The sequence below is a fragment of the Rutilus rutilus genome (assembly GCF_951802725.1).
Source record: "Rutilus rutilus genome assembly, chromosome: 19".
Taxonomy (NCBI): Eukaryota; Metazoa; Chordata; class Actinopteri; order Cypriniformes; family Leuciscidae; genus Rutilus; species Rutilus rutilus.
The window spans coordinates 6,795,279-6,823,034 of NC_140232.1; the positions used below are offsets into that span (position 1 = coordinate 6,795,279).

The following is a 27,756-nucleotide window of genomic DNA, read 5'->3' on the forward strand; positions in this document are numbered from 1 at the left end:
ATGGCATGTAGCAAAAAAAAAAAAAAAAGGTGCGACCAAATCATGCTGGTGCGACCAACTGAGAAAGTTGGTAGCACCAGTGCAAGTGGGTCTTGAGATTGATTATACTTGTCTAGGTGGGTCCTAGAATGAAAAAGTTTGGGAACCCCTGCTTTAATGTGTGTTATCATGACCAGAGAACCAGTGGCCACGTTCAGTCAAACTGCTAGACAAAGCCAGTGATCACCAACTCCATTAGTTTTAAGGCAGGCAATAGCAGGTTGACTGAATTTGCCTATTATCCTGAACATCTCCTATCGTATATTGTAGTGTGGCAAAATATGGATGTCCAAACTCATTTTAATTGGCCAGAGGGTTGAACCTACTCAATACAGCATTCAGAAATGTCATGCACTGGAATTTGCTGTTTATCGTTTTTGTAGCCTTGCTATTCTGTTGCATGATGGGACACCAAGATTTCAAGGGAACCCTTCGTTTCGTCATGTTTGATGATAGTGACTTTATTTGCCAGTGGACAATACTGTCCACAACACTGAACATTGATAGGAATGGAAATTCAAAATGCAAAATATCGCAATTTCCATGTTTTCAAATATTCAGCTTAGTTAATTGCGTTTGTTAAATGTTATGTTTTTGGATCATTTTTACAAAGCCTGTCAATAACATCATATCAGGGTCATAATTTACCCCCAAATCAAAAGATTTAAAAAATATATATATATATTAAGAAAGTATTAAGAAAATTACGTGTATTAAACATTGTGAAAAGAAAAATGAAATTGTATAGTATTTCTACATCATGGCAGTGTTTGATCAAACAACAAAAATATTGTCTTTCATTGCTCTCATTACAGTAATGAGAATCATCATTGAGAATAATGAGGATCACAAACAATCTCAAATTAAATCATCCGGATGCATTACCGTAATGAGGATTTGGAAGGGAAATGTCCTTAATTATGAGCATAATGTCACAATGCGAAACATCTTAATGGTCCTTTAAATAGACTATGTAAAATATATATCTTTTTCATATGTTTTTAGGATGAAATATGATCTGAAAAAAGTGAAATTCACCCCTTTGGATGACAGTATAGAGTTGACTGGCCTGGTTATTTCTTTACACTGATTTAAAAAAAAAAAAAAAAACCCAGATGATTCTTACTGTACATAACATGGCTTGACATAAAACCAACCCATTGCCCTTTAAAAAAAACAAACATGATAATTATACATCAAAACAAGAAAATATGCAAATGACCTGAACATCTGGAAAACGCGTGTTCAACTTTTTTCTTTAGAGGTTTGAAATCTTTTCAGTGTTTGGTGATTTCATAGCGTATGTGAAATGTGTTTTGTTTGCATGTTTAGCAGCATTATTATAAATGTTTCAGTTTAAAACAGTCTGTCACTTAATTCCAAAAATACAACTCTGGGAGTATATATAAAAAAAAGAAGAAATCAGTTCCCAGATTCACTGGGAATCGCCTTATTAAATTTGTAAAGTGATTTTTGATTGTTTATATGTTCAAAAAAATTGAATTGTTTTATATGTTAGTACTGCCACAATAAAACTGGAGTGAAAACATTGTAGTCTTTATTTTTGCTTATTAAGATTTCAAATTTAAACCAACATTCACTCAATTATAAATGCAAATTGAAATAAGCATGAAATAAGAATTACAGATAAAACATTAGCATGTCATTCATATAATTGTGAATACATTTAACATATAATAAATGTTTTCCTGCAAGAAAATGTTTTTTTTTTTTTTTTAAGTGTGCACTGTTTATTACACAATATAATGTTACATATATGAGAAATTCATAAAGCAATGATAGTATAAAGATAAAAGCTTTCACAAAAGCTTGTCAATCTGTTCAGCAAAGTAAGTAAAGGAAGAAAAAATTTTTTTTTTTATAATTTAAAGCTACAAGCCAAAAATGAAGGCTTTGGATCAGGCATCAACTTCCAGTTCTGTTAAAAAAACTTCTGTCATTTTTCATACACTTCTTAGAACTTAAACAGAACTTTTCACATTATTTCAACTTTCACATATTACCACACACACACTTACAGATCTATTATGATATAATCCTTCTCTCTTAGCTAAAGGAAGTTTCCATGAAATAAATAAAGGCAAAGTGCAGCGTACTAAACTCCTGACTGAGTGTATGTTAACTTCATAAGCTACTAATAATCGTCTGTAATATAAAAGCTGTGAAACGCAGGGCTGTTAAAGGCAACCCATGACTCAAAGCTATGAGACAGACTGAGGACAATACTTGAACACATTTAGCACAGTGAAAACAACTTGGACAATCGCAAACCGGCATCTCCCATGTAATGTGATTTGAATAAATAGTTGAATGATTAAATATTTGATTAGCTCTATGTCGAAGCCTCGCGTCGTACCTGCACACGGGCTGTCGCCGGGTCATGTGACGCGCATCAGCCCATGCAGCAGTTCGGGCTTGGCATCTTTTTGTTATGGTTTCCAGACAGTTTGGCCACTGACACCGGCTTCTTGAACTCATCAGCATGCTTGGTCACCTCTCTAAAGTGCAGGAAAGAGAAAACATTTAGCCTTTTAAGACTTGACTTTTAAATGTAATATTAGGCTAATATGCAAGTATAATGCTGGGAAGTGAATTTGGTAACAGTAGAGCTGGGCGATTAGTCAAATATGATTTTGGCTTCCAATGATTATGAAAGCAAAGCAATGGCGTTAAAAAAATTATATATATATAGGCCTACATATACATACAGTATATACAGGCACACACACACACATTATAGCATTTTTTTTTTACTTGTTTTCATTTCAATTCTTTTTAAAGTTCAATGAAATCCACTGTTCAGTAAATGCATGATGCTTGCAAAGTCTATGAGTAACTGTGTTAAATAATCATGATTTCAAGAATGAGCAAAACAATCATGTTTATGATTTCTGCCATAATCGGGCAGCCCTAGATTCTCATTTTCGGATGTGAACTGAATACTGAAATTTGCTGCAAAACATTACGCAAGAAGGCTTGACTGTCAGAATAATGCGTTTTTATTCACTTCACAAGGGTTCATCAATGCTTTATGCTCAGATTATTAAACTCAAAAAAACCTCAATCTGCTGCCCTCTTGTGTTTTGTGTTAATATTACAAATGTTACTGTATGCAATGTACACGTTTTTCCTGCATTTTATTATATGAATTGTATTACTGCTTTACACATTTATTTTTTCAGTTGAATAAAATTAAATTACTGTCATGAAAATACAAAAACTAATAATCAGTTTAAAAAATAAACTTTTTTTATCTTTGGGGGAAAATATGTATGTATTTGTATTTTGGTCTTTTGAATTCAGGGAGAAATGTGATTTGGACATGTTTTTGTAAAAATGGACCTTTCAACTTTTTCTATTTAGACAGACATTTCAGACAGAAGTATTGTATTTACATTTGAATCGTGGACTGGGCTTACCGGGCTAAATGAAGAACAGCCTCAATGATGTTGGATCCATCCTTTGCACTCGTCTCGCAGAATAAGGCACTGTATGTCTGAACGGAGAGAGCAGCCACAGTTACACTTACAGTAATAAAAACTGCACAGAAGGCCAAGGTCAGGATTTACGTTAAATTAAACATAAAATTTCAGTGTTTATTTTTTCCCCCCAAACCCTATTGTTTACCCCCAGAACACTTGGAATATATGATACGTCACATTGGATAATTCTGTGATACTTTTGTCTTTTTGATGCTGGTCGGCATTCACTGCCATTATATGGACGAGTTTGAGTGGGACTTTTTTTTTTTTTATTCACCTTTTATGGTCCATTAAAGAAATAAGGGTACACGGCATTAGAACAACACCAGGGTGAGTAAATGACAACTTCATTTTCATTTTAGGGTGAACTATCCCTTTAAGTCCAGTCTTTTGAAGCCTATGATAGTTTATTGCCTATGATAGACTATGTTTATGGTGTGTTCATGGTGTTTTGTGTCCATTTTGCCACTTGAAAAGAGCAGCCAGCTGTGTGTTTTTCTTTTGTGTTTCAGGGGAGAATCAAAGTCAAACGGTTTGTATGAGGGTGAGTAAATAATGATCATTTTCATTTTTGGGTGAACAATCCCTGTAAAAAAACAGAAAGCAATGGTAAATCATAGTGAATAATGTCCGGGTACGAACCATGGCCAGTTTCTCTCCGTAGCTGGTTGGAATACAGGTGACTCCATCCAGAAGAGCATCGTTTCTCAGGTCTGTCTTATTCCCAACAAGCATGATGGGAATGTCATCCTGGGACACATCCTGCATCAGAAATGAATATCAATCAGTATCTTATTCAATCTAACCCAGCAACATTCCATATATCAGTATCTTTTAACTTGGTGTATATTTAAAATGTCAAATCATCGAAAACTTCAGGGTACATTCAACTTTAGAACCAAAAGATCAAGAAAAATCGATTTAGACATGTTCAGAAGATTCCTCTTAAGTTCACCAAGAACATTTATGGAAACAAAGCTATAAAAACGCTTCATTCAGAAATCACATGAATGCATTACTATCATGTAATATCATTACAACATATACTATCATGTAATTCTAAAACCATAAGACTTTTGTTCATATTCAGAACAGCATGATGAGGCTCATTCTCTTGTGTTACGCAGCATTCTGTGCTTCGGCAAGAACCAATGAGGTTTGTTTTCATATAAAGTAATCGAGTCTCTTCAGAAGACTTGGATTAAACTGCTTGATTCATAAGATAAGATTTCATTTAAAATATCTTTGTGTTTTGAAGATAAATGAAAGTCTTATGGGTTTGGAACAGAGAGAATACAAATTTTACAGTCGCGCCATGTACAAACAGTGCATTTAATTCCTAGAGAGTTTGGAAAGTGGTCAAGTCAACTAAATTATGACTGTTTTGTATGAAACCTTAACTAACATTATAAGTTTACAATTACTGTAGTAAAAAAAAAGATGCAAAACAGGACAGCGTCGAGAAAATACCTCAATGATGTCGACCCATTCGCGCACATTTAGAAAGCTCTTCTCGCAAGTGACGTCATACAGTAGAAGGACCCCATCGGCTCTCCTGAAGTAAGACTTAGCAATGCTCCGAAACCTGTGAAAGGGACACCAGAATAATTCACCTTTAGCCCAAATTATATTTCAGTTTTTACATGTACGTGAAACCGGTCCTACTCGACCTGTTCTGAGTGGGATTCGAACCGGGGTCTCAGGCGTGGGGGACGGGTGTGCTAACAAGGACGCTAAAGACCACAGTCTCTAGCATTAGTCGCTAACACGCCTCTTGAGGCCAGGGGAGTGAGGCTTACATGCACAGCTCTTACTGGCCTACGTCCATTACATATGCTAGGGTATGCATATCGTAATATCATATATTACAGTTTTTCTCGATTGTTTACACACATTTTCTGGTACTTGAGACACAATGACCACAACATGTAACTCATTCACCAACCCCCTGAACCAATTCTGCTAAACTACAAGCACAATTCCTGCTTTACACTCAAATTGCAGTTCTAAAACACACTTTTTTCAAAACACTACACACAATTCTCTGCTTTTGGCACAATTTTCATGCAGAAAATCTCTTGTTTTCACAAGGAACACACTGCCATTCAAATATGCACACTGACTCATCACATGGGCAAACACCCGTCACACAGTTTTACAATTAGCAATCAGAGCTTTAGCATAAAAGAGCAACAGGTGAGCTCTTCAATGGAGCAATGGATGCCAACATTGGATTTTTTATTTTTTACTGTAACTGTATACAGTAAATTCTTCTGTTGTTTTGTATGTAGACCACTGTATATGTACAACTTTGTGTTGGTTGGGATGTACACTGTGTACATTGTTTTTGTGGGAAAAATAAAATATATTTGTTACCGTGTATTTGTGTGTTCTGAGTATAAAAACAATATTCTCAAATATTTTACAACACACTTATGTATGTACTGTCTGTAGTAAGTGTAACACTGAACAAAAAAAGGCCTAAGTCATTATGATGAATGGAGAAGAAGTGTTTTCCATTCATCATAGTGTTTTACATTGAGCACATCAGTGTTCAACTGGTTCTTATAAATGTCTATTCATATGATGGTTTGTGTGTGTCATTTGAAAACAAAATACCATTTTGAGAAGAAATAACATTGTTTTGAACGTAAAGTTTCATTTTGCAGGAGAATTGAAGGGTTTTGCCCATTGTGTGTGTGTTTTTGGATTTGTGTGTAGAGTTCTGAGAATATGAGGCATGCTTTCAGAAAATGTGTGTAAACAATCGAGAAAAACTGTAATAAATGTATTTATTGAAAAACTAGAAATCTCAGGAGGTTATTCAAGTAAGAAGAATCCTGGGTCTAGAAGAACAGGTCGATTAGTTTAGAGTTTAAACATAGACAGTAAAAGAAATGGACACAGCGACCCCATTGGATTCAACGGAGAAAAGTGAAGTCAATTAGAAGCTCTCACTTCCTGATGGCTGAGCGTACTGCGCAGACTCAAACTGAGCTTGACGACGTAGATGTGACGTGAGCAACCCGTCTGTCTTCTAGTAGCTGTGCCAAGAGAAATCTGAATCATTCCCTTCCGAAACTTGCAGAGACGGAGAGTGTGAGTAGGAGGTGTCCATGAGCTAGGAGCAGGAGCAACTTTTGCTACGTATTCTGATTAATTACTTTGTCATTTTGCCTCCACGTCCCCCCGATTGCCCGCGAGCTTCTCCTCCTGTCCATACGGTAATCTCTCTACTGTGCGACAGAGAGTCGCGTGGTTATGACGCAATCGTTAGCCTAATTTTACAAAAACTGCTTCTACGGGGCCATAACGTAAGCTACAAGGTAATGGAGCCTTTTATACATTTTCGTGTTTCTTTAGAAATAAATAATGGACAAATGGAGTCTTTAAACGCCTCAGATGTAAAGTTATTCGCTGTCAAAGTGACGCCAAAATGAATGGGAGTCAATGGGATGCTAATCTGCTAATCAATGGCGGCCCCCGGGGAAGCTTCAGTTTCCGGCTGAAAGATTACCCCCTTGGTTTAAAGCCGTGACACACCAAGTCAACTGTCGGTTTTTGTGATGTGTCCCACACCCTTGCAACAAGCTTATTGAGTATATTGAATTGCCAATGGGCAGTCGGTGAGAAAGATCACTCTGATTGGCAGTTCAGCTTAGATGTGCACAAAAAGAATAACCAGTGGATGAAAAAAAAGGAACAGTCAAGAGTGCAGACAGAGTCTATTCATCATCTTACCTGAGCATTCCAATAACCAAAAATTTCTTCATAACAACATGGTCATCTGGAATGAAGAAAGTGAAGGCCAGCTGACAACATGATTCATATTCAAAATGGTAAGCAAGCACTGCCTTGTTTACGGTTTGTATATCTGCAGTCCTTGTTTTGGTTACCCATTTTGAATCACAGACAGGGCTTGACATTAACTTTTTTTTCTCATCTGCCACTGTGGCTTGTGGTTTTCCAAAGTTACTAGCCACAATTCTGACATCGATACCATGGGCAAAAACTGCCATATAGATATTTTCAATATTATCTCATAATTTGGCAGATGGAATATTAGGCTGCTGTCACTTTAAGACCTGACGCATTATGGGTTTTCTTAACTGTTTTTTCACTGAAAACATAACTGACTGTGTTTACGTGAATACTCACCGGCATTTTTAATTATTTTGTGTGTATTTGACTTTTTAAGCGCAATAAGCGATAAAAAACCAACTTTGGGTGTGGGCACAAAATCTGTGGAAATGAGTACAATTATGTGCAATCTCATGCTGAAATTCAAGCCCTGTAACACCAACAATATTCATCCAAAGCAAATGAAACAAGTGAACGAGGAGAGACGGGTTTGTGTGTCACTTGCTGTCGGAGAGATGAGAGAGCAAGAACGTGCAGCTGATATAGTCTATCTATTCTGTGGAAAATTAATGTTGGAAGCGCTCCAGATATTTCAGTATCAAAAATATTTTTGACGACACTACATTGCACTTAGTTTAATATTTCAGATCCCACTGCTGAAATACACCTGCATTTGGCGAGTTGGCGGGTGTTAATGTCAAACCCTGGTCACGAATTACTACTGCCACCTGCTGGTATAGATAGTTATTTCCTCTCACACAGGTGAAGAATGTGCGTTCTAGTTGGCTGTAGTCTTTGCAGTGTGTTCAAGCACAGAACCAGACACAGGTGACGCGAAATGGCATCACAGTCGGCTTGTGTCACCGCTAGCTCTATGATGTCGGTTTGGTGTGTCACAACCTTTAGAGTTTATACGAAGGGGTATAGATATGTTTTGAGCCTCAACTTGATTTTGGGCACTGGGATCTCACCTTTCCTGTCCAGCTGTGTCCCATAACTGCAGCACTGTTGGAACACCGTCCACCACCAAAGTTTTCATCTGGAAATCAACCCCTGCAGGAAAAAGACACATCGTTTCACAATATTTGTGACAGTTAAAGATTAAATTTAAGTGCAGTTAAGCGTTAGAAAGCCTTACCCAGTGTGGCACTAGTGTTGCCTCTGAACTCGTTCTTACAGAGACGAAGGAGGAAACTAGACTTTCCCACAGCGGCGTCTCCTGCCAGCACAATCCTGTAAGCCTTCTCGGATGGAGGCTGAGTCACTGCCAAATCATCCTGCTCTCTCTGCACAGATGCACACACATTTGGGCTTTAGACTTTGAGTCTCAGGACTGGGATTTGTTTGAGTTCAGGATTTAGAATGCCGTGGGTCAAATTTAAGCCTTTATGATACTTCTGGCAGGTGAATCCAGTACCTCGGTGAAGATGGCAGAGAGGCATTTCTTCCCTGAAGCAGTAACTTCATCTTTCTGAGCAGGCTTTGACAGAGTCCAGCTCAGAACGGATTCGCTGTCCGACCCAATCGCAGCCTCTTCTTGCACTTCCACAACCTGAGCGAACAGCATATTTTAAAACAGGAATCTGACTGATCCAGAAATGAAATTAAGAACACACAGGGAGAAGCCTTTGATTTATTCATTATCTGTTCATACTTAGTATGCTTGGTTGACATTTTTATTCTCAAAAAGTTTGTATTATTTTAATTATATAAAAAAAAAAAAAAAAAAAGTATTACGTAAAAATTGGATCATATAATCAGAATCCTACAGAACAATTACCTGAAGAATGAATCTGACTGTTGAAAAATGAAGATTTATAGCCACAACAGCGTGTGGGAGTGTTTCTATTTATTTCATCAGATTAAGAATAAAAACCATTATAACAACAGCTGCCTGAGCAGATTTTGCAAATAAACAAGCAAATATTGCTTGTCAGGGATCATTTTTGAGTTGATTGGACTGTGGTTTTGTATGAATATGCACCAGTGAATCAGTCACAATAAGACCTGGAACGTCTATTAGAGAATAGAAAGTCTCTAGCTTTTTGAGTGGTCTTAAAATACTATTATTCTCCTTCACTACGACATTCATGACATTCTGCACTTGTAAAAAAGAAGCGTGCTTAATAATATTCACTATTTATTAACATGCCACTGATGTAATTTTCCGGCTTTCCGTGTTTTCAATGTTATGGGGCGGTCTCTTCTGAAAGAGTACTGAATCTCCTGATCAAAACACAGGAGGAAAAAAGCATACAAGCGATCGCATATGTAAGCAGACGCATATGTAAAATAACGCGATCATCAACATTAAACAGCATATAAATCAAAACTGCCTAATGTTAATGAATGAAATGTCGTCCCAGGACGAGCTATAGGACTGTGAAGCTTTGGGGGGTGTTGATGGACTAGATCTACTCCATCTATGTTTTGATCATCATTCTGAATCCCATCCAGACGTAGTCTATGACAAAAACTTTTAGCTCAAAATGTTGCTTTTTTTAAATGTGCACTTTATTGTACTTCAAATCTTAAAAGAATTTTTTCAAAAAACAACTTGCAAATATTATATTAAAGTTACAAAAAAACTAAATTTTCACCGCTAGAAGTCGCTAACCTCTTATAAAGGCGTAGATTGATGACGCAGTGAATAAGCGGAATCATGGAACTTGTCGTCATGCCGATGGATCTAATCATGTTTATGGGAAATAATGGTTATGGATGAGTGAATACATTCATGTTTTTTAACATGACTGTGGTAAAAAGCAGAGTGCGATTGCTAATGAGAGACAGATATCAGTGTCACACGCGAGTACCGGGGGATATAAAGGAATGAGGACATTTCATTCTACCGAACTAATAATTCGTAGTAATTATAATAATAATAATAATAATAATAGCCGAATTAATACTCAAACTGGTCAGTTTATGTAACAAATTAAACTTGTGAGGTAACGCAGCGCTGGTTCACCTGGTCTACACTATCACACTAAACTGCATTTGAGTGTGTTGAAAGTTATAATGCTATTCTATGTGTTTGTTTGTCTGTATGAGATTAGCAGTAAGCTAGATCAACATTAGAATAACATACTGATCATATTCTAACATTTCATCAAGTTGAGCTATATAACATTAGTTTTATGTACATTTGCTCACCTGTCTAATAAAGTACATGCAAGAGCGGCGTCTCTGTCAAGTCCATTTTTGTCGCGGACGCAGAGATCTCGGCATCTTGAACACGCCACGCCGTTATTGATCCTCGTTTTAGTTCTCCTTTTGTCCCAAAGTCTGCTTGCCATGGTCCATAATGTACAACATAACAACAGCGTGGCACTAGACGTTACGCAGTTGTCGACGTCTGTAACCATGGTTACTATGGCAGTACTAGCAGAAGTCAGGGATAACGCGGATATTACGTCATTGACAGGCGACAAGTGCACTATTTTTATTAAATTGTGAATTTTACTTAATTTGCAAATTCTTGGAAACATTTAGGATAATGTAAGTACACAATTGAAAGAAATATAGGTAACACTTTATTTTACAGTGTCCTTGTTACATATTTAACATGTACTTACCATAGTAATAACAGTAAATGATGCATAATTACATGCAACTAACCCTAAATCCTAATCCTACCCTAACCCTATAGTAGGTACATGTAGTTGCTTAATATTACTCAGTACTTAAATATATTACACTGTAACAATGACACAAAATAAAGTGTAACCGAAATAGATAACACAGTGCAAGTGGTTTTTGGATATTTTGATACAAAATTCGTACATATTGTACCTTAAATGAAATAAAAGGCCACTTAAGTGTACTTAAAGAGAGTACATATTCATGACTGTTTCTTAACGCATTTAAGTACACTTAAATTGAAAGTTTTACATTTATCTACATTTTAAAAGCCTAAATTCAATCTGTTCATCATATAAAGCGATCAAATCTCTTCAGAAAATTTGGACTAAGTCCACTCAATTCATATAGAACTTTTTGAAGCGTCAAAGTGGTAGTTGCGTAGCTGTCAATGGAGGGACAGAAATCTCTCAGATTTCATTAAAAAGATTTTCATTTGTGTTCTGAAGATGAATGAAAGTCTTACAGATTTGGAATGACATAGGGGGAGTCCATTTTTTTGGTGAACTAACCCGCTAAAGTGAAGGCCAGATTGTTTCAGGGACTCTTTTTGAGTTTTTTTTTTTACTTTTGCTATATTTCCACACTTAAAACATTGCTTTAGTAATCCTCTTGTGCCATTGTCGTCTTTTGTGCAAAGAAATAAGTCTCCTGACAATTCTCTCCCAAGTGCTTCCACTGCTGTCAGTATTAAGTCTGAGAATGATTCAAGGGCATACTGTATATACAGTAACGCTTGTAATGGTCAAGAAATTACACCTCTTAAAATGTTTTGGTTCAGCCTACTTATCTATTGTAAAAAAATAATAATATATATATATCTTTTAAAAGTGCTAAATTGCAAATTCATCATTACAGATATGTAATTATAAATAAATACATTTAAATACATGACATACAAATGTCAATAGACATCAAAGTATATTTTAGTTTACCATAAATTCTTGTCATTACATTTAGCAGTACACTTTAACTATGTCAGAGACAACAGTATTATAAAGTACATTATAAAATTACATCAAAATATGTATTTAAGCAAAAATCAATGTACAGCTAATTGCATTTAATATAAGTTAATATGTATATGCAGTTAACATGTAACTAAGTATCTGAAACCATTACATTCAGTTCATACTTAAGTATATTCTTTTAAAGTATATTATTTCCGTAATCTCTTTTTAAAAGTATGTACTTCTAATAGTGCATGATGGAGAACATAGTGTTTGAATGGTTGGTTGATACCACCATACCTCTGTATCTGATGTGTCTCCAGACACAGTGGTGAGACATTCCAAGGAAGATCTCTCATGCTCATAATCGTAGCCCATATTTGAGCGCAGGGTAGACATGCCGCTGTCCACACAGCTGTCGGGGAGGCTGTCTTCCTCAAAGCTGCGTCTGCGCATGGGGTCGCACAGCGCCAGGGCCAGAGACTCACAGCTCAGCCTGCGACCCTCCATCAGCCGAAAATGAGGACTATAGTCCTCGTCCGCACATGTGTTACAGCATCTAAGCAAGTTTTCATTGTGACAACATCACAGTTATAAGAATGTATATTTGCATTTCCTAAATGCACAAAACAAAGTATGTTTGTGCTGAATTAATGCAGTGGTTTAATACTAAGGTTTAGGGTTTAGATTGTGTGATCAATATCAATACATTGCACTAGAGTTCCACATATTACAGCATGTAGTAAAAAACTCTAATGTTATCTGCAAATATCTATGCAAATATCTTACCGATCAAAATGAGAGGAATTCTTTCTGTAAACTCCAGGTGAGAGTCCACTAACACGCTGTAAGAGAAAAAAAAAAATCCTTCTGTCCTAGTAGATAAGCAGAAATGTAAATACAGTTGACTTGAACCCTAATCCATGCCTCTTAACAAAACACACACAGCCATCAAAGCATTACCCTGTTCAGCAAGCATTGTTCTCAAATAGCTTAATCCATTTTACAACATCATTTACATTAAAGAAAGGCTCTGGAAACAAGGGGTTTAGGAGACTTTCTTACCTGAGTCTTGCTCTTACTCTGACTGTTCTCCAAGGTCGTACGTAAACTGTCATTACTGTCATGGAGCTTTCTGTTTGCAGCCCTGGATATGGAAAACAATAACAACAAAAACAATAAAGCAACAAACCAAAACTAAACAAAATATACTCGACCAAGAACTAACTTCACTTAAATCAAGTCCCGCCCCACATTTTTTCTCGTTCAAGAAGCTGTTTCACTCGAATATACATCACAATAGGGAAGAAAAGACTATCACAAATACATAGTTCTGTCATGAAACTCTAGATGGTGCAGATGATAGGTCCTTAACACATCATTCTCTATAGGGCACAGCTGATTGGTTGGAGTGGAGCCAATGAGCTCACATGCCCAACCTTCATATATTTAGTCAGCATTTGCCTTAGAGTTGTAATGACAGACCTTCCGTTTCATGCAGACTTTAAAGATGTTTGGGAGAGCAATTAAAAGATTAAAGGCACGTAAATATTACATTCATTTGACTAATTTAACTTTTTTACTAGCTGAACTGCATCTCCACTTTGAATTTACAGTGTTTGGGCTTGTTTTCTATTGTCACAAAGAACCTGCAAGTGAATCCCAAAAGTGGCTTAGAAACAGCTTTCAATTTTTACCAGCTTCTGCTGTTAGCCTGACATGTTTCTAGCTGTGCTGCAGTGTCATTGATAGCAGTTTCATGTAGTGCTGTGTGTGTTCAACTCACTGAAGCACCTCGATCTGTCTCTCCAGGTTATCTCTCTCCTCAGAAAAGCACTTCATAAGAGCCTCATCTCTGCACACAAATCAACAAACTTTAATACTTATTACATAGAGACGTTGGAACATTTCTTTTATTTATGCAAATTCTCAAAAGAATTCTGGGATGACCTTGATGTTTGGTTAAGTTTGAAATATGTAATACCTGACTTTGATTTTAAAACTATAAATGATAATATTATGATCATGAATTTTTGGTGAACAATATTGTGCTGTTGGCCAATTACTTCATACACAAATGCAGATTAGTTAAGAACCCTCCCACTTTCTTACTTTTCCATAAAGATTTAATGATCTTCTTCAAATCTTTAAGACTCGTGTGTAACAAAAAAGCCCTTAAATGATATAATCTTCTGAATGTATTTTTTGATGATAACCCCCTTGTGTAATATTTTATTTATTATTTAATTTCCGTTTTGTTCTTTACGTTTCTTTAGGTTTATGGTGTTTATCTATACTGTTTGCTGCTATTTGGACTTTTTTGAGGTTTGTTTGGTATTTTGTATGTTTCTTTAAGTAATAAAAAAAAAGAAGAAACTTTAATACTTATGAGGTTATTTATGTTACTTATTTGAGGTTTGTTCAAATTCATGTGTACACAGTAAGCACAAACAAAAGAAATGGAAATGGCTGCCTTAGCAAACACCTCTTCTTAATTTTATACTGTAAAACAAATTGCAACTGTTATCTTAAGGAGCTTTTTCGTTGGTTTAACCTAATGTAGTCAGGTTGATTCAGTCATTCAATATTTGGGTTACCTGACAAAGTTTTTTACACTGTAATACTCCTTATACTAATGCTGGGACACTCACACACAAGTAAACTGCGCTCTGTTTTGTCGTTACTAGGTGACAAGGTTCAGACATTCCTGTGCAGTGTAATGTGTGACACCAGGATATCCTGCTCTGACGATTTCAGCACTGCAAACAGTCACAAAACCAGTTTACAGCTGCTCATGCGGGGGAATGATTATGTTCTTTCATTATTGACACTGACGTATCCAATAGGGAGAGTCTGATAGTCTGGGTTACTTCAGAATACATATTTGATGGGGTTCTTAAAAATTCCTGGTCTGAAGTTCAGAATCCAAAGGGTTCAATGCATATACATCAATAACTAAGTCAAATGTGAATGCTGAGATGCCGCCACCACACACACAGAGAGAGAGAGAGAGAGAGAGAGAGAGAGAGAGAGAGAGAGAGAGAGAGAGAGAGAGAGAGAGAGAGAGAGAGAGAGAGAGAGAGAGATGCTCAGTACCGTTCAAAGTTGATGCTTTGGTCTGTGAGATCACTCTTCAGAGAGTCCAGCTCACTCTGCAAGAATGCAACATTAGTGTGGGACTCCAAAAGCTCCTGTTTCAACTTCTGGTTTTGCTGAAAAACAGAAACAAGACAAAAACACATTATATAATATCATACATCATTTTTATTAAGATTCGAATAAGTAGGAAAGCTGAATGTCTGTAATGTCTGAAAAAAGTCTGAAATGCGAGATATAAACCAGCAATTGTGAGAAATAAAGTCTGAATTATGAGATTTTTTCTCGCAATTGCCATATCTCGCAATTCTGACTTAAAGTCCAATTCTGAGGAAAACTTGCAATTGCGACTTTATATCACGCAATTCTGACTTTATAACTCCCAATTGTGAGTTTATATCACGCAATTCTGACTTTATAACTCGCAATTGCAAGTTTATATCACGCAATTCTGAATTGTGAGATGTAATCTCGCAATTGCAAGAAAGTAAGTCAGAATTGTGAGACAAAAAGTCGCAATTTCCTTTTTTATGTTTTATTCTGTGGTGGAAACAAGCTTTGATCAATAGGAGCCATACCAGAATTAGCTCATTGTTCTGTCGTTTCAGTGCTGAGGTTTCCTCTTTGAGGCTGGTACTCCTGTTCTGGTTTTCGATCTAAAAAAATCAAAAATCAAAAATAAATCTTGTCTACAGATTGTTTCAAAGCAACATCACAGTAATTAACAGGAAAATAACAGTGTTAATGCTGCAATTTCATCAAATTCATTTTCAGCTATAAGCAGCTCTACAGAAGACAATGGAGTCATTTCCCAGCTTTCCTCAGTCTTCAGTTCTCATCTGATAGTGTCAGTGCAGTTAAATCGATAATATAACTCAATATTAATTGTCTATTAAACCCCAACTTTTTTGAAACCAACTTTTATACAGCTAAAACTATATAAGCCTGTTGTTAGTAGGAGTCAGTCACCATCTGCAGAGTCTGTATCTTCTGCTGGAGTTCACATATCTGAGACTCGTACTGGTGTTTCATGCTGCTCAGAGTCGTCTCTGCTTTTCTAGACTCCTGAGGGAAAATGACAGAAACCATATGCTGGGGTTAAAAATAATACAATGTTATAACATTATAAGGACAAAAAAAATATACACAGAGTAAAATGTGTTGGATTGAAAAAAAACTAAAGACATTACTAAAGTAAAACATTAAATCAAGACAATTAAGGGAACAAAAGGCTGCAGAATGCATTCATAGGTACAAATGCTTGTCTCTTTTTACAGGAACTTGAACAGGTGCAGTTGAACAAACAGTCAGTTCATTTTACATTACATAACGTGAGAAGTCGCGGAATACGGCTCTAAGATAAGGAACAAGAACAAACACGGGACTGTCGAAGATTGTCTGCACTAAAATGTGACGTTGTGGATAAATTAAGCCTTGAAAGTGATCCAAGACACTCACATGATTTGGCTGGAACCCAGATCACAGCAAACACCTGTACCAATTCCTTTTGAGTTGTGTATGTCAACTCCTAACTCACAATAAACAGAGTGCTGTATCCATAGAAATAATACAAATACCAACACTAAAATTGTAATTGATTACATATTACTTCAATGCTTGATTACAGCGACGATGGAAAAGAAAATGCAGAATATTTCTGGACTATAGATAAGGGTTGCTTGCAAAAAACATTCAAATGTTTGGTAACATACCAGCCTAATCAGTTCCTATAAGATAAGCGATCATTACAAATCAACATTTAAAAATGAAAAGGAAACATTATTTTGATCATTTTAAGTTATATATTATATTATAATTACTGCTGTCAATTAGTGCATCTAACATAAAAGTTTGTGTTTATATAATAAATGTGTGTGTATATATATATATATATATATATATATAATGTATCTGTGTGTGTGTGTGTGTGTGTGTGTGTGTGTATTTATATATACATACACACTTCAATATATCCTTATTTTCATATATCAAATATCAATATTTCTTTTCTCAGGCGGTCTGTTCTGGGTTTGTTGGGGTGGGATTGAAAATGTAAAAAGAGAAAAGGCCGGTGGCGCCAACGGAGGAGCTTCGGGAGCATAAAAGGAGGAGCGACGACAGAGAAGGACGAGAGAGGACCAGGCCTGGATTTTACATTGCGTTTTGTTTATGTGTGTGCGGCAGTCGTCCGTGCGGGGCTGCCTCTTTACTTTCATTTTGTGGTTGTTTATTTATCAAAGTGTAATTGAAACGTTTGCCGGTTCCCACCTTCTTCTTCCCTGATCCCTTAACTTCTCAACAATCACAGTTGCTCTTGAAAATAAAACTAATTACGGCAAAAATTTCACTGATTAAATTAAGAATTTTGAATTTTGATATGGCCGACACACGAGCAAAGAGACAACGTTCCGATGAACAAATGACAAAGAAGAGGGAAAAGTAGAAGGAACGCGCTAAGTCCCGAGTTTACATCGGAAAAGCGTTCAAAAGGTGGAGAGAACTCCGCCGGCAGAGGGCTTCCAATCCGAAATTCAGGTGGCTCTGTTTTTGCTGGACAGGTGGGTAAATCTAGTTTGGGTTTTTCTAAATAGTTCATGACTGTTTCAGGAAGCACGGAGGGGAGGGGGAGGGGACGGGACGGGATGAGGAGGAGGGAGGGTCGAGCTAGCCTCCGTTTGTTTGACAATACTTTGAACGTCAACAAGAAGTGACTTCACCCAACATCGCTTAGAGCACCTTTAATGTTCTATATAGAACCTTTTCCTTTAAAAGTATATATTACTCCTGAGGTTGGATCAGCCAGGTCTTGTGTTTGTCTCCTCACCTGTAGACGTGTGTTTCTCTCTGCAGTTTGGATGCGGTGATCCATCTCTTCCTCCATCTCACTCAACTGTATAGCCGACTGATCCTGAGCTCTGAACAAACACCCACATAACAAACATTAGTCATCACATATGTAACAATATACAATACTCTTAATAAAATAGTTCACCCAAACTTTCTTTCTTCTGTGGAACACATAAGAAGATTATTTTTTTGAAGAATGTTGTTAACCAAAAAGGTTTGGTTATCACAGACCTCCATTGTATGGACAAAACAATTGCTCCACAGAGCACAGAAGAAATACAGTTACACAGTTTTGGAATGACATGAGGGTCAGCAAATGATGACAGAATAGTAACTACATGTAACGTGTAACAAGGACACTTTAAAATAGAGTGTTATTAAATTTTCTTTTTTTAAAGTGCCCCTATTATCATGCCATATTGAAGGCTCCTAATATTGTTTTAGAGGTTTACATGCATCAAAGGTCAAAAAAATGTTTATTTTACACCACATTTTTTCAATGATTCTCAAATAACTCGACAGATGAATCAGTCTCTCTAAATCCCTCTTTCTGCCAGTCTACTCTGCTCTGATTGGCCAGATGGCCCAGTCTGTTGTGATTGGTCTACCGTTTACATTATCATGATTTTGCCATATCAGTCCGAGCGCAAGTCCGATGATGAAACATTGGAAGAACTAGTTATTGAACCCGAACCTCACAAGGACGACTTGAGCAGGACGTTTCTCAGTGGTACGCTACTCAGTTTGACGTTCATCATGAGATGTTGCACCTGTAATTCCTCTAAATCAGCATTAACAAGCGTATGTCCATCAACAAACTGTATATTTCTAATTTATTGTGGTACACATGTGGGAACTGTATCAATAACAGCATTTGTTGGCCGAGCACTAACGTGAATAACTGATGTAACAAACGTTTCTAAAACAAATCTTGCTCCATCCTTTATCTTTACTCAAAGCTGATTAGCTGTGCTGATTAGAAGAAGTATTTCAGTAAGTGTTAGATAAAATTGGATATCAGAACTGCAATGATCAATGCAGAGCAGAGTAGAACACCAGATCTGGGGATCAAGAATGACACAACACAGAAGTGCAGGTCACTCAAAGTCAGCTTTATTGTGCTCATGCCATAGTTTAGGCTATATAGCAAGTCTGGGGTATAGGGTGAAACCAACAAATAGAAAAACAAGTCCATACAGAAAAGAAAGGAGACTGTCAGCTTCGCTGACAAACAACTTCATGATTATACCATATGCAAAATTGATCCTTATGAATAATAACTAGCACATGCCTTACGAGCGTGTGACTAAACAAGTAATGTACACAGTAATAACGTGAGTTAGCTGGTTAGCCGGAAACTTACACAATATAAAACACAAAACTACTTATTTTGAACACCCGGTAGAAAATATATAATTAAACATATAATATAATCAATAATGAACCATACTTACAGGTTGTGATTCTGAGGAGCAAGTTGGTCCAAATAAACTGAGTACTGACCCATCTTTCAAGAGAAAGCCTTTCGACTTTATAACTTTGCAGAATGTTTACATTCACAAACAACTATATTAAACACAGGATGAAAGGGAATATTCGAAAAACCATAATTAGGGGCACTTCTGGGTACCTCTTCTAAATTTACACATGATAGTCACTCCCAAAACTCTGGGGCCAGCTGTTTGCCAGTGCGTCTTAGCCGGGGGTCCCCTTGGTCAGGGAGTAAACAGCTGGCAGTGCGACGTGTCCGGGGTGGCAAACAGATCTACCTGTGCAGTCCCGAAGTGCCTCCAAATCAGCTGGACCACCTGGGGGTGGAGTCGCCATTCTCCCGGCAGCACTTCTGCGTCTAAGCGAGCTCACACTGTTCAACACTGACTGGACACGCTGTCATGTTGATCGAGTCCAACTCCATACCGAGAAAAGAGATCCTTTGCCCGGGGGTGAGTTTGCTCTTTTCCCAGTTGACCCGAAGCCCTAGGTGGCTGAGGTGACTTCCGTGGTTGACTTCCTGCGGCTTGCTCCACGCTAAGGCCTGGATGATGGCTGCTGCTGAGGCTTCGCGGGAGTGGAGGACGTCGCAAGAGGACGACCTCGGCGACGAGCGGACGGAGGGTCTGCAGCCAGCGGACGGGTAGAGGCCGGATGGCCGGATGGCCTCCGTCTGCTTCTGGGCGGCCGAGAACTGCTGGGCAAAGCACTCGACAGCATCGCCGAATAACCCAACCTGGGTAAGAGGGGCATCCAGGAACCGATATTGGACGAAAATTTACAAGCCTTGGATGGGAGGCGTGGATTACCCCGCCAGAAAGAAGTGGACGCTGGACACAGTTGCATCGCAACGGGACATCAACATACCCCTTAGCTGCTCCGCCATCGAGGGTGGTGAGGAGGAAGGAGCTAATAGGACGGCTTCTGGCACTATACGGCGCCGTCCACGTCCTAGTGAGCTCCTCATGCACTTCTGGAAAGAAAGGTACGCGCTGAGAACCAGCACAGCCCGCCCCGAGAAACCAATCGTCCAACTGAGAAGGTTCAGGACGTGGTGGAGGGTTCCACACAAGCCCGACGGCTCGGGAAAGCATAGTCGCCCATTCTGGATCGGACTCGGGCAAAGCTACACTCCCCGAAGGTGGTAACGTAGCCGAATACTCATCTCCAGAGGACTGAAGCTACCCCTCCGATGCTGCAAATGACATCTGTTCGTCAGGTGGAGCTCCAAAGGACACGACTGGTCGTCTATGAGAAGGACCAGTACGCTCCTTTGGAGGCTCCAACGGCGGCAGCATTTGTGAGGCGTGAGGGACCCACGGAGATTGCCTCGGCGGGGAAGCCCTCACGGTAATCCTCAGATCACCCTGGCTAAGCGCCGAAGTAGGCCTATTCTGAGGTCCAGAATAGGCACTAGATCGGGGCATAGGCTAGGGGACTGCACCTCCCTTGAGTTAAGCGAGTCTCGATCTCAACGCTGCCATAGTCATATTCCCGCAATGGGAACATGAACTATTCACAATGGCTGCCTCAACGTGCTGAATGCCCAAACACGAGAGGCAGCAATTGTGGCCGTCTGCTGGTGCCAGGGAACGACCGCATCCAGAAACGCACAGGCGGAATGACATCCTGAAAAGGACGCAGTGTCATGCCAGTGTTGCTCTTTATAAGAAGAAAGTACTCTTTTAATCTCTCTCAGCAGTGCTGAGGCACCCAAGGAATGGCCACGATACACAGCAGAGAGATCTGCTGTGCACTCTCAGGGAATGCCCACCGAAATCGACACAGAAATTTGTGCTGTGAAAACAGCAGTTTGTTTGAGGTGTAATTCAGCCCGCGGCCACTCGCTGAACGCACCGTCACACCAACACTGTAGGGAGAGGAGAGAACAAAGAGATCTTCAACATGCAGAGTCTTGTTGCTGGAGACAAACAGGAAGCTTGGCTCCGAAGTGAAAGACAATATGTGTGTGCGCCCGTTTCCTGTTTATACCCGCGCTGTGGAGCGGGGCGCGTGACGCAATTCACGCACGCCAACGTTCATTGGCTCATTCTGTAGACACTCGAAGATGATAGGGCTCCCTGAAGTGATCCCAATTACGTTGTCACGTCGAACGTGAGCGACTGATAGGGAACACTGATCTTAAGAAAAAGGGTGTTTTCACACTTGACAGGTTTGGATTTGATTGAACGAACTCTGGTACGATTGCTCTGTTAGTGCGGTTCATTTGAATAAGTGTAAACGCTGCCACCCGAACCCTGGTGAGCACCAAACACTGAAAAAGTGGGTCTCGATCTGCTTTCAAACGAACTCTGGTGCGGTTCGACCGAAATATCAATGCAGCACGGACCAAAGACATCCAAACAAACCAAAAACAGGATGTAATGTCACAAGATGCCACCCTAAAAAGGACAGAATTATACCTCTAGAAGTTACGTAGCCCATTACAGTTTGGTACAGGTGTTGGAAACGTTGTCTTCCTGCAGCAGATCTTGGTTTGTGTGTGACAGAGGAATTTTTGGCATTGTTTGGCTTTTTGTGAGTTCTCAGCTGGTAAAAATACCACCTATTGAACCCAGCACACAACATTGTGTTTGGGATGTTTGGTAAGTTCCGTCACAAAATATATGCCATAAAAACCTTTTTTCGTTGTTTTTGTCTTCAGGGTTGGTCATACAAATGACAGTGTGCACACTAAGTGAAACAGGACTAAATGTATCATTTTCTTTTTTGGTCCGGACCAAAAGAACCAGGCGAACCAAAGTACAAGTCTGAACAAACCCTAAAAGTAACATCACATTTAGGGCCAGATTTACTAAACAGGGCAAATTAGCGTGAGAGCGCAATCCCATAACAGCGCCGATGGGAGTGGAAGGTTCAGCGCATGATTTACTGACGTTGCGCAGATTAAAGAACACAGACGCAGCCGGATCATTTGGATAATGACCAACTCAATCTACCAAGAGCAGTGCAAATTAGTGTCTGGTTAAAGATATGCTTTTTTTGGGAGTTAAATAATGACGCAAATACCAGTAACTTGACTAGAGCAACCCTTAGTAAATAACCTTGTATGATTCATTTGAATACGCTCCGCCCATAAATTTTGCATCTGAAAGGGAAACTCCTACAAATGCATATGCAATAAGGTCAGCCACAAGAATTACTTTCCATGCCTTTTCAGCTCAAATTTTTCACTGCGTGTTTTTAGTAAACCCTGACAGTAGATTTTTAACGCCAAAAGAGGGTTTGCATTGGCGCAAGCTGTTAGTAAATGTGGCCCTTGATCTGCATGGAACTATTAAGCAACTCAAGAACCATAAACATGCAAAAATGCTGCAAAGAATTTCTGAAGAGCTCTGAAGGTTTCAACTGCACCCAGTTTCTATTAAAAACAAGGTGAAGAAAACTGGCCACAAGAGTATGTAGCCTATGTGCATGAGAGTGTGTACCTCTTTACAGCAAGTGCCAGATGTTCCATTTCAGTGTTCAGTATTCGGATCTCTTTGATAAAACTGAGGAGAACTCTTTCATACTGAGGGACCATTCTGGGCTCCGTCATACTGATGTTCTGGAACAGAGTTGATACCGGCTCAATCCTACACACATAAAAACAACACCAAGCCATTAAAACTTACATAAATGTAAATTGGAAAAGAAAGAATCATCTGTAGTATTTATTCACAGAATGTAAAACTCCTTGTTGGGGATTACCCAACGAAATATGACAAGCATTAAAACTATTGTGACATAATGAAAGATCTCTGCAAGCACATTTATGGAAAACATCTATGCATCTTGTTGAGTTATTGAGGTTAAAGCTAAAGGTTAAACTTAAGGACAATCATGTGTTTTTCAGGCAATATTCAACCCAATGAAGTCTAATAAATTGGTGCCAGGTTGTTCATAACTGCATGTTTTTGAGCCTCATGACTTTGCTGTTCTCTTTTATGAAGTAGCACTTGTAGTGTCAGATGCTATGGCTGATGAGTGAAATAAGAGAGGTATTGATAGTCCACAACTAATCGATGTTCTGTCGACATTAGCGTGGCATGACGGTGATGTGTCTCATGTCAAGCCTCTGGCTTCAACTCCACCGTCCTGACATGAACCGACATCAACCAAACAAAAGCTCAAATTCTCATGGCTTGAACAATTAAAGTGGTGCAATTAATAGACTTGGAAAGATTTAATGATTTAGAACAGCTTTCACCACAAATATGAAACAAATAAAATCTCCCTCAAAAAGTTAGAATAAAACAAGGATGTTTTCAACATTTTATCAGGGGAATTTTTAATATAGGGGAATAATTTCACATATTTCTACATACATATGGAGACCTGTACATTGTGGTAAATGGGTGGCAGTGTACCTGTTTGGATATTTGCACAGGCTGATAACCAAAACTAGGTCAGATATATTTAGTTATTGTAGTGTATATTGTGTAATTGTCCCTTTCATTTTGATATGTGATACTTTTAAAATTTTAACATTTCAGCCCAGAATAAAGATAAAGATAAATTTAACAGTGTTTGGCAAAAGCAGTGTAGCTGCATCGCCGATTACAAACTTTTAAAAATTAAGGTTATTTATTGGCATATGGTTCTATGAAGAAACTTTAACATCAAAACTCTTAAACATATATATATATATATATATTTTTTTTTTTTTTTTTTTGGGGGGGGGCATTGATGGTTCAGTGAAGAACCTTTAACATCCATGAAACCTTTCCATTGCACAAAAAATTCTTTATAGTAGAACAAATGTTCTTTGTGTTATTAAAATGTTCATTACACTACATAAAAAAAGATTATTTTAGGTCTTTTAGGTTCTTTTAGGATCTTATGTCATCGCAGCGAAAACCCCCTTTTGGAACCTTTGGAACCAGGTAGAATACAAACCAAACAGAGCTCTCAGATCGGAAAGATCAAGCCAGTTTCACCTAGGGTAAATTTAAAACATGCTGAGATGGCGTTTAGCTATTATACCACCCGCAGCTGGAACCAGCTTCTAGAGGATGTCAGATATGTCCCATCAGTAGCTTCCTTTAAGTCCAGATTAAAACACATCTGTTAAAACACATCACACTGTTTCTGCGCTGTACTGATCGCACTGAACAGTTCTTTTATTTTTTTAATCCTCTTTTCCTTTAATGTCCCTCATATTCCTTTCAATATAATCTTACTTCATTTTAAATGATTTATTTTCTTTTTACTTTAATTGTAGCCTAATATTTTATATTTTTTAAGAAAGTTTTTATGATTGCTATTTTTTTTAAATAATAATCTTTCTGTAAAGCACTTTGAATTACACTTTGTATGAAATGTGAAAAACGTAAGGATTTCCTTTAAGAAAATTTCCATTAGGATATTTTAAGACTCCAATTACAAAATCCTTTAGCAAGCAAGCAATAGCCGTCATTTCACTGTCTAGGTTACCTACCCAATATAGTCCGGCTATGAGTAATCCACTTCTAGCCAAAATCACCTTGAATTTGGTTACATGTTGTTTTTGCCTAAATAACTTTTCCCATTGATATCCCATTGAGTAAGCATAGTCAGCAGTGATTACAAGGTGTTTGGTTTAATTTCTTCACTCATTTCTATCTTTGTTATCTAATTGATGACTAGTCTATTCTTGGGCTATGGTAAACATCTATTCAATTTTCACTGACAGCCCAAATTTTGCCTTGTTTTAGCCTAGACGTCTGGGTTGTGTTTGGACGGCTATTAGACGTCTTTTAAACGCAAAATTGCTTGCAGGGAGGAATCCCACTGAAATGTCTTATTCCTTTATACTAATATCATTAAAAGGAAGGAAGAAAAGAAGAAAAAACACAGCTGAAGGCAATAATAACCCTAAATATGTTCTTTAAACTTCTTTTGTTAAACTCATATGGGAAAATAATCAGAAATATTATGGAAAGTCATATTACCATAAGAAAAACATTTAGCTTTGTTAACTTGGTTTTGTGTTATGTTGTAGTCCTATTAAATGATGTCCATATAGGATCAATTTTAATTATAGACTTTTTTATAGGCCTATATGAATAGCCTACTGTATAATTTTTTTTAACGCATTCTTTAGTATTTTGGTTGACTGAGGTAATTTGACAGCTTTATGGCACAGCCTGCCAGGTGTTTTACCTGGGGATGAATTTGAGCTGATCCCCCAGACGGGATTTAAAATCCTCCAAGGCGGCAGAGGAACTTTCCCCAGCGGGTTCGCTGCTCATCTTCTCGTCTTTCAACAAGTGTGACTCTAGAAACCCGTCCATAAATTCCTCCAGATTGATCGTGCCGTCTTTGTCGGTGTCAAGTCTGGAGAAAATGTCATCTGTCTCGGTGGGTCGAACCTTCAGCTCGGAACATATTTTCACAAACTCCCATTTCTCAATGCGTCCGGAGTGATCCACATCACATGCGTGGAAGAGCTCGAGGAGTCTCTCCTTTTGCGCGTCAGACCCCATGGCTGCTCTAGAGAGATGTTATTTAGCAAACATTATGAGTGACTTTTCAAAGTGAGTAGACCTTGTGGTATCGTGCTTGTACATTGGCAATTTCTTGAGTTTGGTAAGTGGTGTAAACGCCCCTTACACAAACTGCGCTGAGTAAACAAACTCTCTCAACTTTGAGGCGTTTAGTTTGCCGCGGCTCGTCACGAGGAATTTATAAAACAGGCTTACTTAACAAATACCAGATAATAGAATATTGTTTACAGTACTTGACACTCACGTTTAGCATTTTACTCCTGGATGTCACACTAATTGCCCGATGTATTCCACAACAACGGAATATAGTAGGCCTACCTGTCCCTTTTTTACACTTTACACGAAAAGGGTTGGAAACAAAAAAACAATCACGAAAACTTGAAGAATTAAGTATTTTTCCCCCTCTGTTTGAACGAAGTATAAGTAAAATTAGGTTAACATAACAGTTAACTTTAGGCCTAACCCTGTTACCAATATTTTCGACATGTAGAAACTAGAAATAACCTACAGTTTAAAAAATGTTTTAGTTTTATTATTTTATTATGGCAATAAGCAAAACATTATATAAGTCTATTATAATCATTGTAGTCTTTTTAATTGATGCTTTTGTCTCAGAATAAGGATTTAAAGATGACAGAAACATCATGTGCAGCTGCTTAAATGAAGAAGTGCTCAGAGAGATTCTTAAGGTTAGTTCACCCAAAAATTTTTAAATTATCCCATAATTTACTCACCTTATATAAGACTTTCTTCTTTCAGCCAAACACAATCAGAGTTATAATATAAAAAAATATATCCTGGCTCTTCCAAGCTTTATAATGGGAGTGATTAGTAACTATTCAGAGATTTTGAAGCCCAAAAAAGCACATCCATCCATCATAAAAGTAATCCATATAGCTCCAGGGGATCAATAAAGGCCTTCTGAAGCGATGTGTTTTTGTAAGAAAAATATCCAAAATTATAACTTTATAAACTATAATCACTGGCTTCCAGTAACGGCCGTACGCCAGTCTAGTTCCCGTGGAAGAGTGACCTCTGACCCGGTGCATGATGTAGGAGTAGTGTAAGCTTAGGTGAGAGAGTAGACACTTCTCACGGCTCAAACAAATAGAGCTGAGAAACAAACTCAAGCTCCTCCATCATTTCTCTTTTTAGGCTTCTAATTCGTGACTGGTGTTTTGTTTTGCTCTATCCTCTGCACTTCCGCATTCATCAATAATATGTTATACGTCGGGTCAGAGGTCACTCTTCTGCCGGAACAAGACTCGGGTACGGCCGTTTCTGGAAGCCAGTTATCATAGTTTATAAACTTATAAATGCTATTTTTCTTACAAAAACGCATGGCTTCATCTCAGAAGGCCTTTAGGAGTAATATGGATTATTTTTATGATGGATGGATGCACTTTTTTGGGGTTAAAAAAAAATGGTACCATTATAAAGCTGGGAAGAGCTAGGATTTATATATATATATATATATATATCCTGGCTCTTCTTATATATATATATATATATATACACTACCGGTGAAAAGTTTTAGATCGGTAAGATTTTTAATGTTTTTAAAATAAGTATCTTCTGCTCACCAAGGCTGCATTTATTTGATTAAAAATACAATCAAAAACAGTCATATTGTGAAATATTATTACAATTTAAAACAGCTGTTTTCTATGTGAATATATAAAGTGTAATTTATTCCTGTGATCAAAGCTAAATTTTCAGCATCATTACTCCAGTCTTCAGTGTCACATGATCCTTCAGAAATCATTCTAATATGATGATTTGATGCTCAAGAAACATTTATGATTATTATCAATGTTGAAAACAGTTTTTTACATTTTT

At 37.8% G+C, this 27,756-nt stretch overlaps 1 protein-coding gene across 1 annotated transcript; it reads right to left on the minus strand.

The window, feature by feature from the left end:
- Window positions 1-1,583: 1,583 nt before the first annotated feature.
- Window positions 1,584-25,949, minus strand: rasef (RAS and EF-hand domain containing). The gene is made up of 17 exons (XM_084389465.1): window positions 25,574-25,949; window positions 22,879-23,025; window positions 17,916-18,006; window positions 16,061-16,156; window positions 15,670-15,747; window positions 15,092-15,207; window positions 13,782-13,850; window positions 13,061-13,142; window positions 12,785-12,840; window positions 12,296-12,554; window positions 8,821-8,955; window positions 8,542-8,689; window positions 8,375-8,456; window positions 5,013-5,127; window positions 4,185-4,304; window positions 3,480-3,556; window positions 1,584-2,558 (listed from the first exon to the last, which is right to left on the minus strand). Exons 1-17 carry the CDS (start codon window positions 25,894-25,896, stop codon window positions 2,453-2,455), a joined length of 2,100 nt encoding a protein of 699 aa, XP_084245591.1. The 5' UTR covers window positions 25,897-25,949; the 3' UTR covers window positions 1,584-2,452.
- Between the last annotated feature and the right edge of the window lie 1,807 nt (window positions 25,950-27,756).

Bases quoted from the DNA above. Each gene is read 5' to 3' on its own strand.
- rasef (XM_084389465.1), bottom strand. From the start codon at position 25,896: ATGGGGTCTGACGCGCAAAAGGAGAGACTCCTCGAGCTCTTCCACGCA. The intron at 15,748-16,060 runs GTGACTGACTCC...TGATTTTTTTAG, and splicing joins AGATACAGACTCTGCAGATG to ATCGAAAACCAGAACAGGAG. The intron at 13,143-13,781 runs GTGAGTTGAACA...TTCCATATCCAG, and splicing joins AGACAGATCGAGGTGCTTCA to GGCTGCAAACAGAAAGCTCC.